The sequence below is a fragment of the Penaeus vannamei genome, chromosome 28, assembly GCF_042767895.1.
Source record: "Penaeus vannamei isolate JL-2024 chromosome 28, ASM4276789v1, whole genome shotgun sequence".
NCBI classification, from domain to species: domain Eukaryota; kingdom Metazoa; phylum Arthropoda; class Malacostraca; order Decapoda; family Penaeidae; genus Penaeus; species Penaeus vannamei.
Window position 1 is genome coordinate 21,325,780 of NC_091576.1, and position 12,500 is coordinate 21,338,279.

The window sequence follows — 12,500 nt, forward strand, 5'->3', positions numbered from 1 at the left end:
TTATTGACACTTCAATGACTAGTTGCTTATAATGGATCAGAATGTATCAATTTAGGCTATGTAATATTTTATCTTTTCATTTAGTTACCTCATTCTTCCTTTATTTCTGGTGACTTTCTCTGAATATAAAATTTAAAAAAGAATTAAATCTGTCACACTTTTTTTTAGAGAGAGAGAGAGAGAGAGAGAGAGAGAGAGAGAGAGAGAGAGAGAGAGAGAGAGAGAGAGAGAGAGAGAGAGAGAGAGAGAGAGAGAGAAATTCCAGGTCTGGAGATATCAAATTCAATTTCCATGATTTTCCATGATTCGCTGAGGCGAAAATATGTTTTGTGTTTCCCTCTTTATTATAAAAAGTAAACTTTCTCCTGATACTAAAACGTATTTACAACGAAATAGGATTTAATATTACAGGTTCTCCACATATACATATTAATGTCAAACTTAATCACATTATTTACAGGCAATTTCCATGTTAGTATTATGTATTATGGGTCATCAGATACATTTGAAATGTGCTAGTAATTACTTTTTACACATATTTCCAGTCTTTCCAATTCTACGTGTTATTTTAAGTTAACTGTTTTCATTCTCACCCTCCACACAGATTTCATCAACTCTGAGCAAGACTGGAGCATGAAAATCAATCCTTCTAAATCCTCTTCTCCTTTGGTTTCTTATCCCCCCTCCTTCAATCCTTCCCTCGATTTCGCGGCCGAATATTACAGGGATGAAAGAATATCGTCTGGAAATAGATACAAGGATCATTCACAATATTATAGTTACCCCGAATACGAGGACGTTTTCTATGACCGTTATTTGCATAGAGAACATGATAAGGGTAAACTTAAGAGTTCACATTCTCTTAACTATAATTCCTCCTCTAAGTATTCTCACGCAGAACACGCATATGATTATGATGACGATACTCCCTATGCTTATAATTACAACGATAACATTGAAGTCACAACGTCAAAATACTTATCTGCTCCTCAGCCTCAAGACATTGTTGATCATGTTGCTTCGCATAAAAGGTCAACTATACGTCCTCAAAATACGGTTGTTCCTTATTCATACACATCAGCACCAGCATACTCATCGACTCCCAAGAGCATAGCAATCAATACGTATTCAACACCACAGCCACAGTATACTACAACTCCAAAGACATACGTGCATTCTGCACCAGCATATGCTTCAGATCCGAAAACATACACTACTTCACACCCTAAGTATGTTTCTGTAACAAAAGCTTACAGAAAACCTGAACCAGCCTATCACTCTACACCAAGACCGGCGATTACTCAGAAAGCCTACACAACTGCATCACCAAGATATAGTACAACACCTTCAAACAGAGCTGCTGCCACAGACAACCGAGGCTCCCCCACGCCCTCTTATCCAAAGACTATGGCACCCTTCAAGAAACCAGCCATCACGTTCTATTCCAATGAAGATGTAGATGATTATGCTGAATCTGATGGCGCTCCCTTGTCAGCTCCTACAGATTCTCTTTCCCCAAGTAAATATCAACAACAACAATATGATGTCCACAGGCCGATCAACCCAAGTGACTACTATGCTTCATATCTTCCACAATATTATCACAACTACTACCCTGGCTCGTCGTTCTTCCACGTAAACCCACCTGTCACATCCAGGGCGTTCTTTGGGCCGAATGTCGACAACACTGCACACACTGGCTTAAATGCAGCTCTGCTACCTCACACACGAGAACAACTTGAGTACCTCAGTCCTAAAACCCAATACAATGACAAAACTGCGTATTACCCACAAGAAATTCTTCGCCGATACTATCTCGATTCATTCACACACTTATCTGGCTTCAGAAGAAATAACTCGCACTTGTACAGTGAAAATCCTTACACTAGGAAGTACTTGGGTGTCACTCCTGCGTACATGACTACAGCTGGTCCTGATGCTCCTAAACCACTCGGGTCTTTCACAGAAAAGGACTCATATCCAACTAATCCTAGAGTAAGGCATCCAAGTACTCCAGTTCCTGCTATAAATAAACTGGCGTCACCATTCCCGAACACCAGTCAAAAGTCTGATTCTATTGTGCAAAGACCCCCTTATTCAAGGGATCGTGAGAGTAATTCACAGCATGTACACACTGCGTCTGCCTTGAAGGAATCCGATACTCCAAAGCCTGAACATCCTCTACAGCAACAGAAGGATCAGCGACAAAACATCACACAAGATATAGAAGTAACCTCGCTACCTACACCCCTCAGTTCCTCTGACAACATTCCAACAAGCCAGTTTATAAAAGACGTCAGTTCCACAATCGTTTCATCTTCTTTACCTGAAGGGAAATCATTACTAGATCTGTACCCATTCAAAAAGCCAAAGCCTAGACCATACATAAATTCCAAATCACAGCAGAAAAGTCAAATAACACTCACAACTGCTTTACCCGAATACGGTTCTCAGGAGTCTGTGTTTGGTGAACGAACAAACCCGAGGGAAAAGGACGAGGAACCGCATTCTCCATTGTCATTTTCTGATATTTATGATGACACAAAATCTCTGATCACTACAAGTGAACTAACTGATAACGGTAAACAAGAAAACGAGGACCAGAAAAGTCACAGCAAATCATCGTTCAGTACAACATCACCGGATGATGTTTCACAAGCAATACTGCCAGTAATTCCAGAAGGAAGTATTTCAATTAAAGCACATGCTGAAAGTTTAGAAAAGCCAAAAATTTCTTCAGGAATTCTTAGAAGCACAAGAATTCCTCTGCAGAAGAACATAGATGTAAAAGCGACTAAATTACCGAAGCGTCGACGTCGGCCATTTAATCGTCAACGTCGGCCAACTCGTCGGCGTCCTACATTATCAAACAAAACTCCTCCCTCTACTCTTTCATCTCTTACACCTCAGACAGCAATACCTCGTTCTTCTCCATCACCTTCTCCTTCTCAAACTCCTTCCCTCATTCATACAACCTATCTGCCTTCGTCTCCCTCTCCTCCGCCGACTCGTCGCCGTGTCGTTATGAGGAAGCGACGACCCTCGCGGCCTCATCCCTCTCAAAGAAATCTTTCCTCACTTCGGTCAAAGAATCTTCGTCCCATACTCCGCAAACGCCGTCCACGCCCTCCCTCTTCTACCCCTACCACTCCCCTGAGTGTTTCTCCTCTAGTTTCTATTACTTCTGCCTTACCAAAGGCATCTTCCATCACCGGGGATATTACAGAAACAGCGTTCAGTTCTGAATCTTATGAGACTTATGGTGATTCAGAAAAGCCTGCACTGAGTCATCATGAGAAATATGCTGCATCCCTCACGTCTTCTACCTCCCTAACACACCTTCCAACATCAAGTATACCTCCCACATCCTCTTCAAACATTCCCAATGACGGAATACTGTCTACCACTCCCTCAAAGCCATCAGGGACCTCCTCTCGTTCACCAACATCCTCTAGCATCACTATAACCCCATCAATAGAGGTTTCTCCCCATGGCTTCCCTAATCACGAACTCCATCACCCAGTCTCCTCTTCCACCACCTTGGCCCCGACAGGAGAAAAGTCACTTCATTCTCGTCTTCCTATACCCACAGGTGGGAATAAGTCCTTCAATGGTCTCTTACCTGGTTATCCACGACCAACAACCAGAGACCCGACGGGAGTATATGCGACGGGACCCAACCTTACTGTGACAGCCCCTACATACACCAAACAGACATCCCATTACACTCACCCATACACAAGTTCAAGCAATGTAAACAGTTATAGTTACCCATATACACATGGTCTATTTCAAGGGGAAAATGTTTCCATTTCACACACAGAGAATCAAACCTTAGACATCAGTACAATTTTGAGCAACAGGAACGAATCCTTAGTAGCTTCAAGCAGTTCTAAGTCTAGTTCTTATTACTACGATAATGTACAGGAAGCACAAGGTTCCCATGCTTCGATTATTCCATATGCTGTCACTAGTTACAATTCATCTTTCACTGACTATGTCACTCAGGACCATGCTAGCGATATTTCAAATGTTCAGCTTACCTTCAACATAAACCTTCCTCTCAATCATTATCTAGAAAATATTAGGGAAAAATCATCAGACTATGTCAATGATGGGCCAGAGGCTCACAAGATAACCTTTTCAGAAGCCTCTGCATTATCTATAGGAAATTCAGATAATTTTTCACCACCAACAAGCTCACCACTGGTTACCACATACAGTTCAGTGACTACTGCAAAGTATGATGATCAGGTATCTGTTACATCAGCAGTATCCCCACATCGTGTTGTAGCATCCTCGCGGCCTCTCGTCTACCAGAAATCTGAATCGCCATCATTAGGATACAACCATGCTCTACTGCCCTCACCAGCACCCTCTTATGAAGCTCAGCCACCACCGCTAACAGTACCTTTGCACCAACATAACCAGGACTTTCCACATCATCACCGCTTTCCAGTGGATACTCTGAGAGAGCCTCGTCATCAGCGGAGGAGGAAGTTCAGGTTCCCGATGAGGCGACGGCGGCGCAATCGCTTCTTGGCCTCGCGTTTTGACCGATTTCGCAACCCTCACCTTCCAGCAGACACTCTGCATCCTACTGTGCAGCCGAAGGTTCCTATAATTCACCTCACCACTGAACCTGTCCCCCACGGTGGCAGATCCAAGTATCAACTGCAAGACAGTGAAGAAGATGACTACACTGTCATCCACGTTAACACTCACCATGAGGAACACAACAATCATCCACCTACCCATCATCCAGTGGAGCCAAAACATGATACACCACCCATTCATAAAATTCATGGGTACCTTCCATCCTCCAGCCCTCATTATAAGGGGAATGACAATAACCCCGTACTAAAATCTCATCCAGTTTCTCACCCATCTCCTCATCCTTACAAAGGGCCAGCTCATCCCCATCCTCTCCAGCAAACCCATATATCTCACCACCTCACGGTCAAACATGACTCTCCACACAAGAACTATTCCGCCCCAACCACCAAGTACCACGAGGATCCACACCATATTACATCATATCATCCACTTCACACATACACCACAAAAGAGCCACATGAAACAATACCAGAACACCATTTGACAATTCTAAGTCAGCATGATCATTTAACATCAGAACCTCATCATTCGGTAGTTTCCAAATCACATTATAAAGCAGATATCCATTCAGTTCACCCTCCGGTAGCACCAGAGTCTGATTTTAAGTCGGTAACTTATGAACCAGTCACAGCTGCTCCTAATCATCCAGTAACACCCAAGACACATCACACACCACTGTCTCACACTGCCCATTATAGAGTAACTGCTAAATCTTATTATAAATCTGTAACTCAAACTCCTACACGACAAGTGACACCAACATCTTACTATAAGCCAGCAACACATTCCCCAGTAACACCAAAGTCTCACTTTGAACCAGTAACATATTCCCATCACCCCCCAGTAACACCAGTGTCACATTATGAACCAGTAACGCCAAAGTCTCACTATGAACCAGCAACACGTTCCCCAGTAACACCAAAGTCTCACTTTGAACCAGTAACATATTCCCATCACCCCCCAGTAACACCAGTGTCATATCATGAACCAGTAACACCAAAGTCTCACTATGAACCAGCAACACATTCCCCAATAACACCAAAGGATCACTTTGAACCAGTAAAATATTTCGATCACCCTCCAATAACACCCGTGTCACACTATGAACCAGTAACATATTCCCCAGTAGCACCAGTGTCACACTATGAACCAGTAACATATTCCCCAGTAGCACCAGTATCACACTATGACCCAGAAACACATTTCCCAGTAACACCAAAACCACATTATACACCAGAAACATACCCATCAGTTACACCGAAGTCACACTATGAACCAGTAACACATTCCACTCATCCTCCGGTAACACCAAAGGTGCAATATGAACCAGTAACTCCATATTACGAATCTGAGCACCATTTGCCAGCTTCCCATCCTTCATACCTTGGGAATGATGATAATCCATTTGTTCTCATACAGGACTTCCATAAGTCACGCCAAAAAGAGCATGCAGGATATTCGGTTCCTAATGAACAACCACATCATGAGGATCACTTGGTTCATCACTATAATGAAAAAGCAAATCTACCTAGCATTGGAGAGGTGCACCACCCCTTACCTCATTTCCCCCACACAACAAACTCACCCATTGTTCATTATCACACCACTCATCCCCCATCTGTGCCAGAGCATGTAACACAAATTTTTCCCCATGAATCTTATCTTCATGAACACCCAGAACCTCAGCTGCACCATCTAACAGAGCCGTCTCCTCCATCAACACCAAAGACCTCCACTTCCTTCGTTCATTTTACTACCCCAAGGCCTGTAAGTCAGCTAGATCTTCATCCAATCACTGAAGATCATCCTCTTCCACATCTTCCACCAGGAAATGTGGCTGATTATCAGCAAGGACCTGACCATCTTCTTCATGATGAGGAATTAAGTATTACGCATCACCATAACACTCCCAGTCCGGGGAGCTACGAGGTGACGCTACCTCCTGGGGTTGCTGTTACACCAAAATCAGATTATGGCCTCCAGGACCCCACAAAAATACACAGTGCCATTCCTGCCGTATCGCACTCTCCACCGCCAGCTCCGTATCCAGTGCCCACGTCCAAACCTGCACCAAATGCTCCATTACCCTACGAATCCCATTCAATTTCCCCGGAGTTGCAGCATCTCCTATTGTCTTACCCTTCTCTATATCCATATCCACCGTACTACTTCAGCGTACAAAATGTTGTCACTTTCTCTCCATTTTCTGCCTCACAAGAGCGTGGAGGAGGTCCTCGACATTCTGTATCACAGGTACCACCTTATATTCCACAAGCTCTTCCAGGACAGATACAGAATCTACGAGTACCCTTGGAGGGCTATCCTCCAGTGATTGGTGTACACGGTCCTTCACCAGATTCCGTTTATACAAAAGAAGGGTCTGTCTTGCATACTGAAATGGTACCTTTCCAGAACAATGTGAAGCAAGAGAGAGAGGTTGAAATAGCCCAGACTAAAGGTATAGAGGCAGATGATTCCCCTTTACAATATCACCATACAGCTGTCAAAGGCGAGGCCAAAAGGCAAACTACACTTCTCCCAAAAATTGATATTGGAGGTCGACACAGTTCCACAGTCTCACTAAGAAAAAATGTACAAAGTTTAGATCAAGAACAACGTACCTCTAAGAGGAGGCGATCAACAACGGTAGAGCCAAGAGTGCTGCAAACCTCGAATGTCACCCCCAGGAGACGTGGCGCGAACCTACAGCACGCCGCTTTACCTAGGCATGTGCTTGCAGGCAGACGAAGGATACAAGGAAGAACAGCAGAACCAGGTACTATTTCAGATACACATGATCCTTCGGAAAGGTCTTTCCTAAACCGACCGGCACACAGGAGACAGCGATTAAAAGGAATCAGAAGTGGTGGTAAGACACTTCGATCTGGATCTGGTGGCGAGAGATCCTTGATCGAGAGATTCCCCTTTAAGCCCAAACAGACGTTGGTCTCGGCCTCCTCACCAAGAGAGCGCCCCCAAAGTATAGATAGAATAGAGGACCTCCCTGATCACTATCTTCAGAGTCTAGTCGACGTGGGTTTCGGTGACAAGATTATTGGGGCTGAAAGGCGGGTTTGATCAGCTAAGTATCTCTGAGCAATAAAAATATCTTGTTTTGACATATGAACTAGTAATGCAAATACGTAATAATATCTAGTCACCGTTTATTTCTAGTATTGTGTCGATGAATACAGTAGACAAGTATAAAATACATTAATTTTAACATTAATATGTCTAAGAAACCAGGTATGCATTAAAAAAAAACTTGCCAAAATATTGCTTGCATAGCTTTTAGCCAAGATTTTGTATGGCTTATCTAGTCAAGAATACACTAACAGACACTCATACTCAATCACAAGCACTCAGACATAAAGGAGTGCGTATGCTATGTCATGTATGTACACACATATATGTACATATTGTCACACACACACGCAGTTTCTCATTTACATTATGGATAAGAATATAAAATAATTCTGCTAAATGTATTCTTCTATGTTTTTGTTTTATCTTTTGAATCATTCACTGAGCACAAAATTGTACTGAAAACAATGGAGACAAATCCTTACACGATACACACATCTTTTGATCCCCGTTAAAAACACCAACACGAAATACCACCCCTCCCCTCCCTCCGGCCCCCTGACCCTGCAGCGCCCACCCAAACGACCTCCCCTGGGTCGGCCACGTCCCTCAGCCTCAGTCAAAACAGGTCAGCCTAGGTACACACGACCTGGCTCACCCGTGACCCCTTGACCCGACCTCTTTCGACCCCGTTGACGTTCAGAGATTGATGACAAAATTATGGTTGTTTCGCCAGTGCAGCACGATTGGTCTGTCAAAATTATATCATACATAAACTAATTCAGTTTTCTCAAGGGTCTTTGTCCATGCGACTCGAAGGCTGGGCTTTGTGGCTATGGTCGCCCTTGGTCAAGTGATTGCGAGACTGACTTTCCTGACTTGTGACTCACCAGTTATAACAACGTGTATAAACTTGCGACGTGGAATAGCAATGGCCAGTGGAAGCATTCCACGTTGACTGTACAAATTTAACTCTTTTGACTCTCCTGATCATAAACTTTAGTTCCGAACATCTCACTCACTCATTTTTATGACCATTCAGCTCTGCCTGTCTTTTACCTCCCTCCTTCGACATCGTTTTCCTTACCTCCTTTAACACGACACTTCCCTCGTCTCCCTGGACGTGACACTTCTTTATCTCGACATTATACATGAAGACCCCTTCTGACATACGACTGATGACAACACGACGACTCTGACATTCTCTTACAGCCCCGCAGACCAGAGACGACGCAATCCAACAAGAACGCTTACTTAAGCAACAACCACATGACCGACACACCCACACGAACGACAAAATCCTTACCAACGACAGCACTAGCGACCTGACTTTTCAAAATGTTGTTACTGTATCTGATTGTCTTGTTGCCATGAAATATGATAGTTATATGTCATGTGCAAGTCATCCATCATATTTTCAGTTAGCATGAAATAGCTTTATAGAACACGAAAGTCACACATACATTTTAATCATGTACTTTTCACGAGTCATTATTAATTATCCTCCTTTACCATCTCTCAGACGAGGAGCAACGGACACGGCCGGCGGTGACTCCACCAGATGTAGCCTGGTTGAAGCAGCTGGTAATGTCATAAGGCACTGTTGTAGACCCCTTTGCTGATAAATTTATCCGTATATATATGTCTGTGTGTAGTACATATATATATATATATATATATATATATATATATATATATATATATATATATATATATATATATATATATATATATATATAAATATATATATATATATATATATATATATATATATATATATATATATATATATATATATTATATATATATATATATATATATATACATATATATATATATATATATATATATATATATATATATATATATATATATATATCTATATATATATATATATATATTGCATACATATATATGAATATGCGTGTGTGTGTGTGTGTATGTGTTTATGTAGATACATACATACCATGCGCATATATATATATATATATATATATATATATATATATATATATATGTATATATATATATATATATATATAATATATATAAGTATATATATACAGTATATATATACATATACATATTATATATATACATATACATGTGTGTGTGTGTGTTTATGTAGATACATACATACCATGAATATATATATATATATATATATATATATATATATATATATACATATATGTATATATATATATATATATATGTGTGTGTGTGTGTGTGTGTGTGTGTGTGTGTGTGTGTGTGTGTGTGTGAGTGTGTGTGTGTGTGTATGTATATATATGTATATATATATAATATATATATATATATATATATATCTATATATATAATATATATATATATATACATATACATTATATATATATATATATATATATATATATATATATATATATATATATATATATATATATATAGATAGATAGATAGATAGATAGATATAGATATATAGATATATATATAATGGTATGTATGTATCTATATAAACATATATAAATATATATATATATATATATATATATATATATATATATATATATATATATATATATATATATATATATATGTATATGTATATATATACATATATATGTCTGTATATATATATATATATATATATATATATATATATATATGTGTGTGTGTGTGTGTGTGTGTGTGTGTGTGTGTGTGTGTGTGTGTGTGTGTATGTATGTATGTATGTATGTATGTATGTATGTATATAAGGAGAAAGAGGGGGGAGGAGAAAGTGAAAGAGAAATTCATTTTCTCTTATGTATTCAACAGGCTGACCAGGATAAAAACCGTGCAGCTGTAACAACACCGAAACCTGACAAAGAGGAGAGTCTTGAAGAAGTACGACAGTACTCCCTGTCGTTGTACAGACACCTGCAAGAGCAGCTGAAGGCCCGCCAGCTGTCTCTCCCGAGGCGAAAGAGAACGAAGGGAAGGAGGAGAGTCACGAGGCAAACAGTCACGCCAACTGAGGAAACCGTCACCTCAAAGATAGGTGAGGATACGGAGATTGAAGACATGCTTCTCCATGGTCTGGCCTTCATCCCTCCCGTAGACCCAGTGAAATTAAAAGCTGCTGTTCAAAAGCTTGTGCAATTAGCCAACAACAGGAAGAAGAAAAGCCATTACTCATACCCCAAATCTAGCAGCAGAGATCCCCTTAAAGATGTGGAAAGCGTTACTGAGCGTTCTCCAGGCCAAAGCCGACGTGCAGAGAGGCTTCAAGAAATAGAGATAACAGGCATTGATGCCAGTCTCCCATCTGAAGAATCTGAAGATTTTGAAAGTGCTCCACAGCGAGGTGCACTGACATCACCTGACACTTTCGCTTTATCGAACCAGGGCTCTCAGATCTCACCAACTTCTGATGTACGTGATTCTTATATACCCCCAGTAACCACAATAAACACCTTAGACAGAGGAACTTTTACAGATCGTTCTCAAGGCAGACGACGATCACCTTCAGGCAGACGACGAAAGGTAAAAGGATCTCATGATAGATGCCCTTATCCTCATCCCACGAGAAGACGGAGACCTTTAGTTCCTCCGACCCTGCCAACACGACCAACAATACCAGAACTCATGACAGATTCACCTCCAGTTACATTTGCTTCAAGGCCACAGCCTGGAGCTAGAAATCCAGGTGCAGATCCAACAACAGATAGCCCAGCTACCAGTGTCCCAAGCGGTAATATACCAAATGCTGGTGGTTTCCCAAATTCGCACCAACCAGTACCATCTCCAGATTATGAGGATGATTATGCTGAGTATGCAGATGATAGTGACTATATCCCAGGTGAATATGATGATAATGATTACGAATATGAGGCTGGTATCGACCCTGGACTTACAGTAGGCAGTAATACTACAGCTAACAGCAGTGGCAGGGATTCCTCAGACCGAAGCCTTTCTGGACCAGGAGAGAATGGAAGGCCAGTCATCATCTTGGTTGAACCAGAAGATGGAAGGGACATCCCTGGAGTGAGTGAAGGTCTTAGTAATTCTTTTGCTAGACTTCAAAAGCAAAATGAATCTCCACTTATCATTGTGGATCCTGAAAACACCCAAACGGGAACTAATGCAAACTCTGAGAGATCACCTCAAAGACCAATTGTCATAGTAGACAGCCCACCACTTGGTCAAGGCAATCAGGGTCGTAGTCTGTCACGATCACGATATTTTGGTCTTGAAGCAAGACGAAAGCAAGGAAGAGCGAGGCAGACTACAACTCAAACTCCCCAGTTCTTTCCAGCCACACCAAAGGCAGACATTAGGAGTCAGCAAAATTCAGCTGTCGTCTTGGTTGACCCAAACGATCCCAACCTAAGAACCGGAAATTCACCTGGATCAGAACAGGGTAGATCAGTCATCATACTTGTGGATCCAGAGTATAGCGATGGAATCAATGGATCAAAGTCAGTCGAAGATGGAAAGGATTCATCACCAATCATAATAGTTGATAATCGAAACAGGAATACAGATGTTGGGAGAGGAGATGCAAGACACAGAAATCAATTGTCGCCTATCATTCTTGTTGAATCTAAAGAAAAGGATGGAGGACCAAGATCAGGTCGAAGGGTTTCAGAAGGTTCAGTTATTATTCTGGTGGAACCAGAAGATGGTTCTGAATTACCGACACCTAAGCCAGTTGACACTCTGAATCCGTCAGCTAAACTTCCTTCCATTCAGCTGGTACCACCACCCGAACCTCAAAGAAGCCAGTTTGAATCATTCCTCAGCGACAATTCAAAGCCACAGTCTAGACCTGTAAC

General features: G+C 41.3%; 1 protein-coding gene across 1 annotated transcript in view; it reads left to right on the plus strand.

Moving 5' to 3' along the window:
- LOC138867111 (uncharacterized) overlaps positions 1–12,500 on the plus strand; it is a 15,921-nt gene that overhangs the window by 2,132 nt on the left and 1,289 nt on the right. Inside the window, exons 5-10 of the mRNA XM_070141564.1 lie at positions 605–7,689; positions 7,857–7,863; positions 8,487–8,654; positions 8,914–9,096; positions 9,224–9,285; positions 10,501–12,500. The exon at positions 10,501–12,500 is cut by the window's right edge and continues 1,289 nt beyond it. Of these exons, the coding sequence (XP_069997665.1) occupies positions 605–7,689; positions 7,857–7,863; positions 8,487–8,654; positions 8,914–9,096; positions 9,224–9,285; positions 10,501–12,500 (9,505 nt within the window). The remainder of the gene's footprint in view (positions 1–604; positions 7,690–7,856; positions 7,864–8,486; positions 8,655–8,913; positions 9,097–9,223; positions 9,286–10,500) is intronic.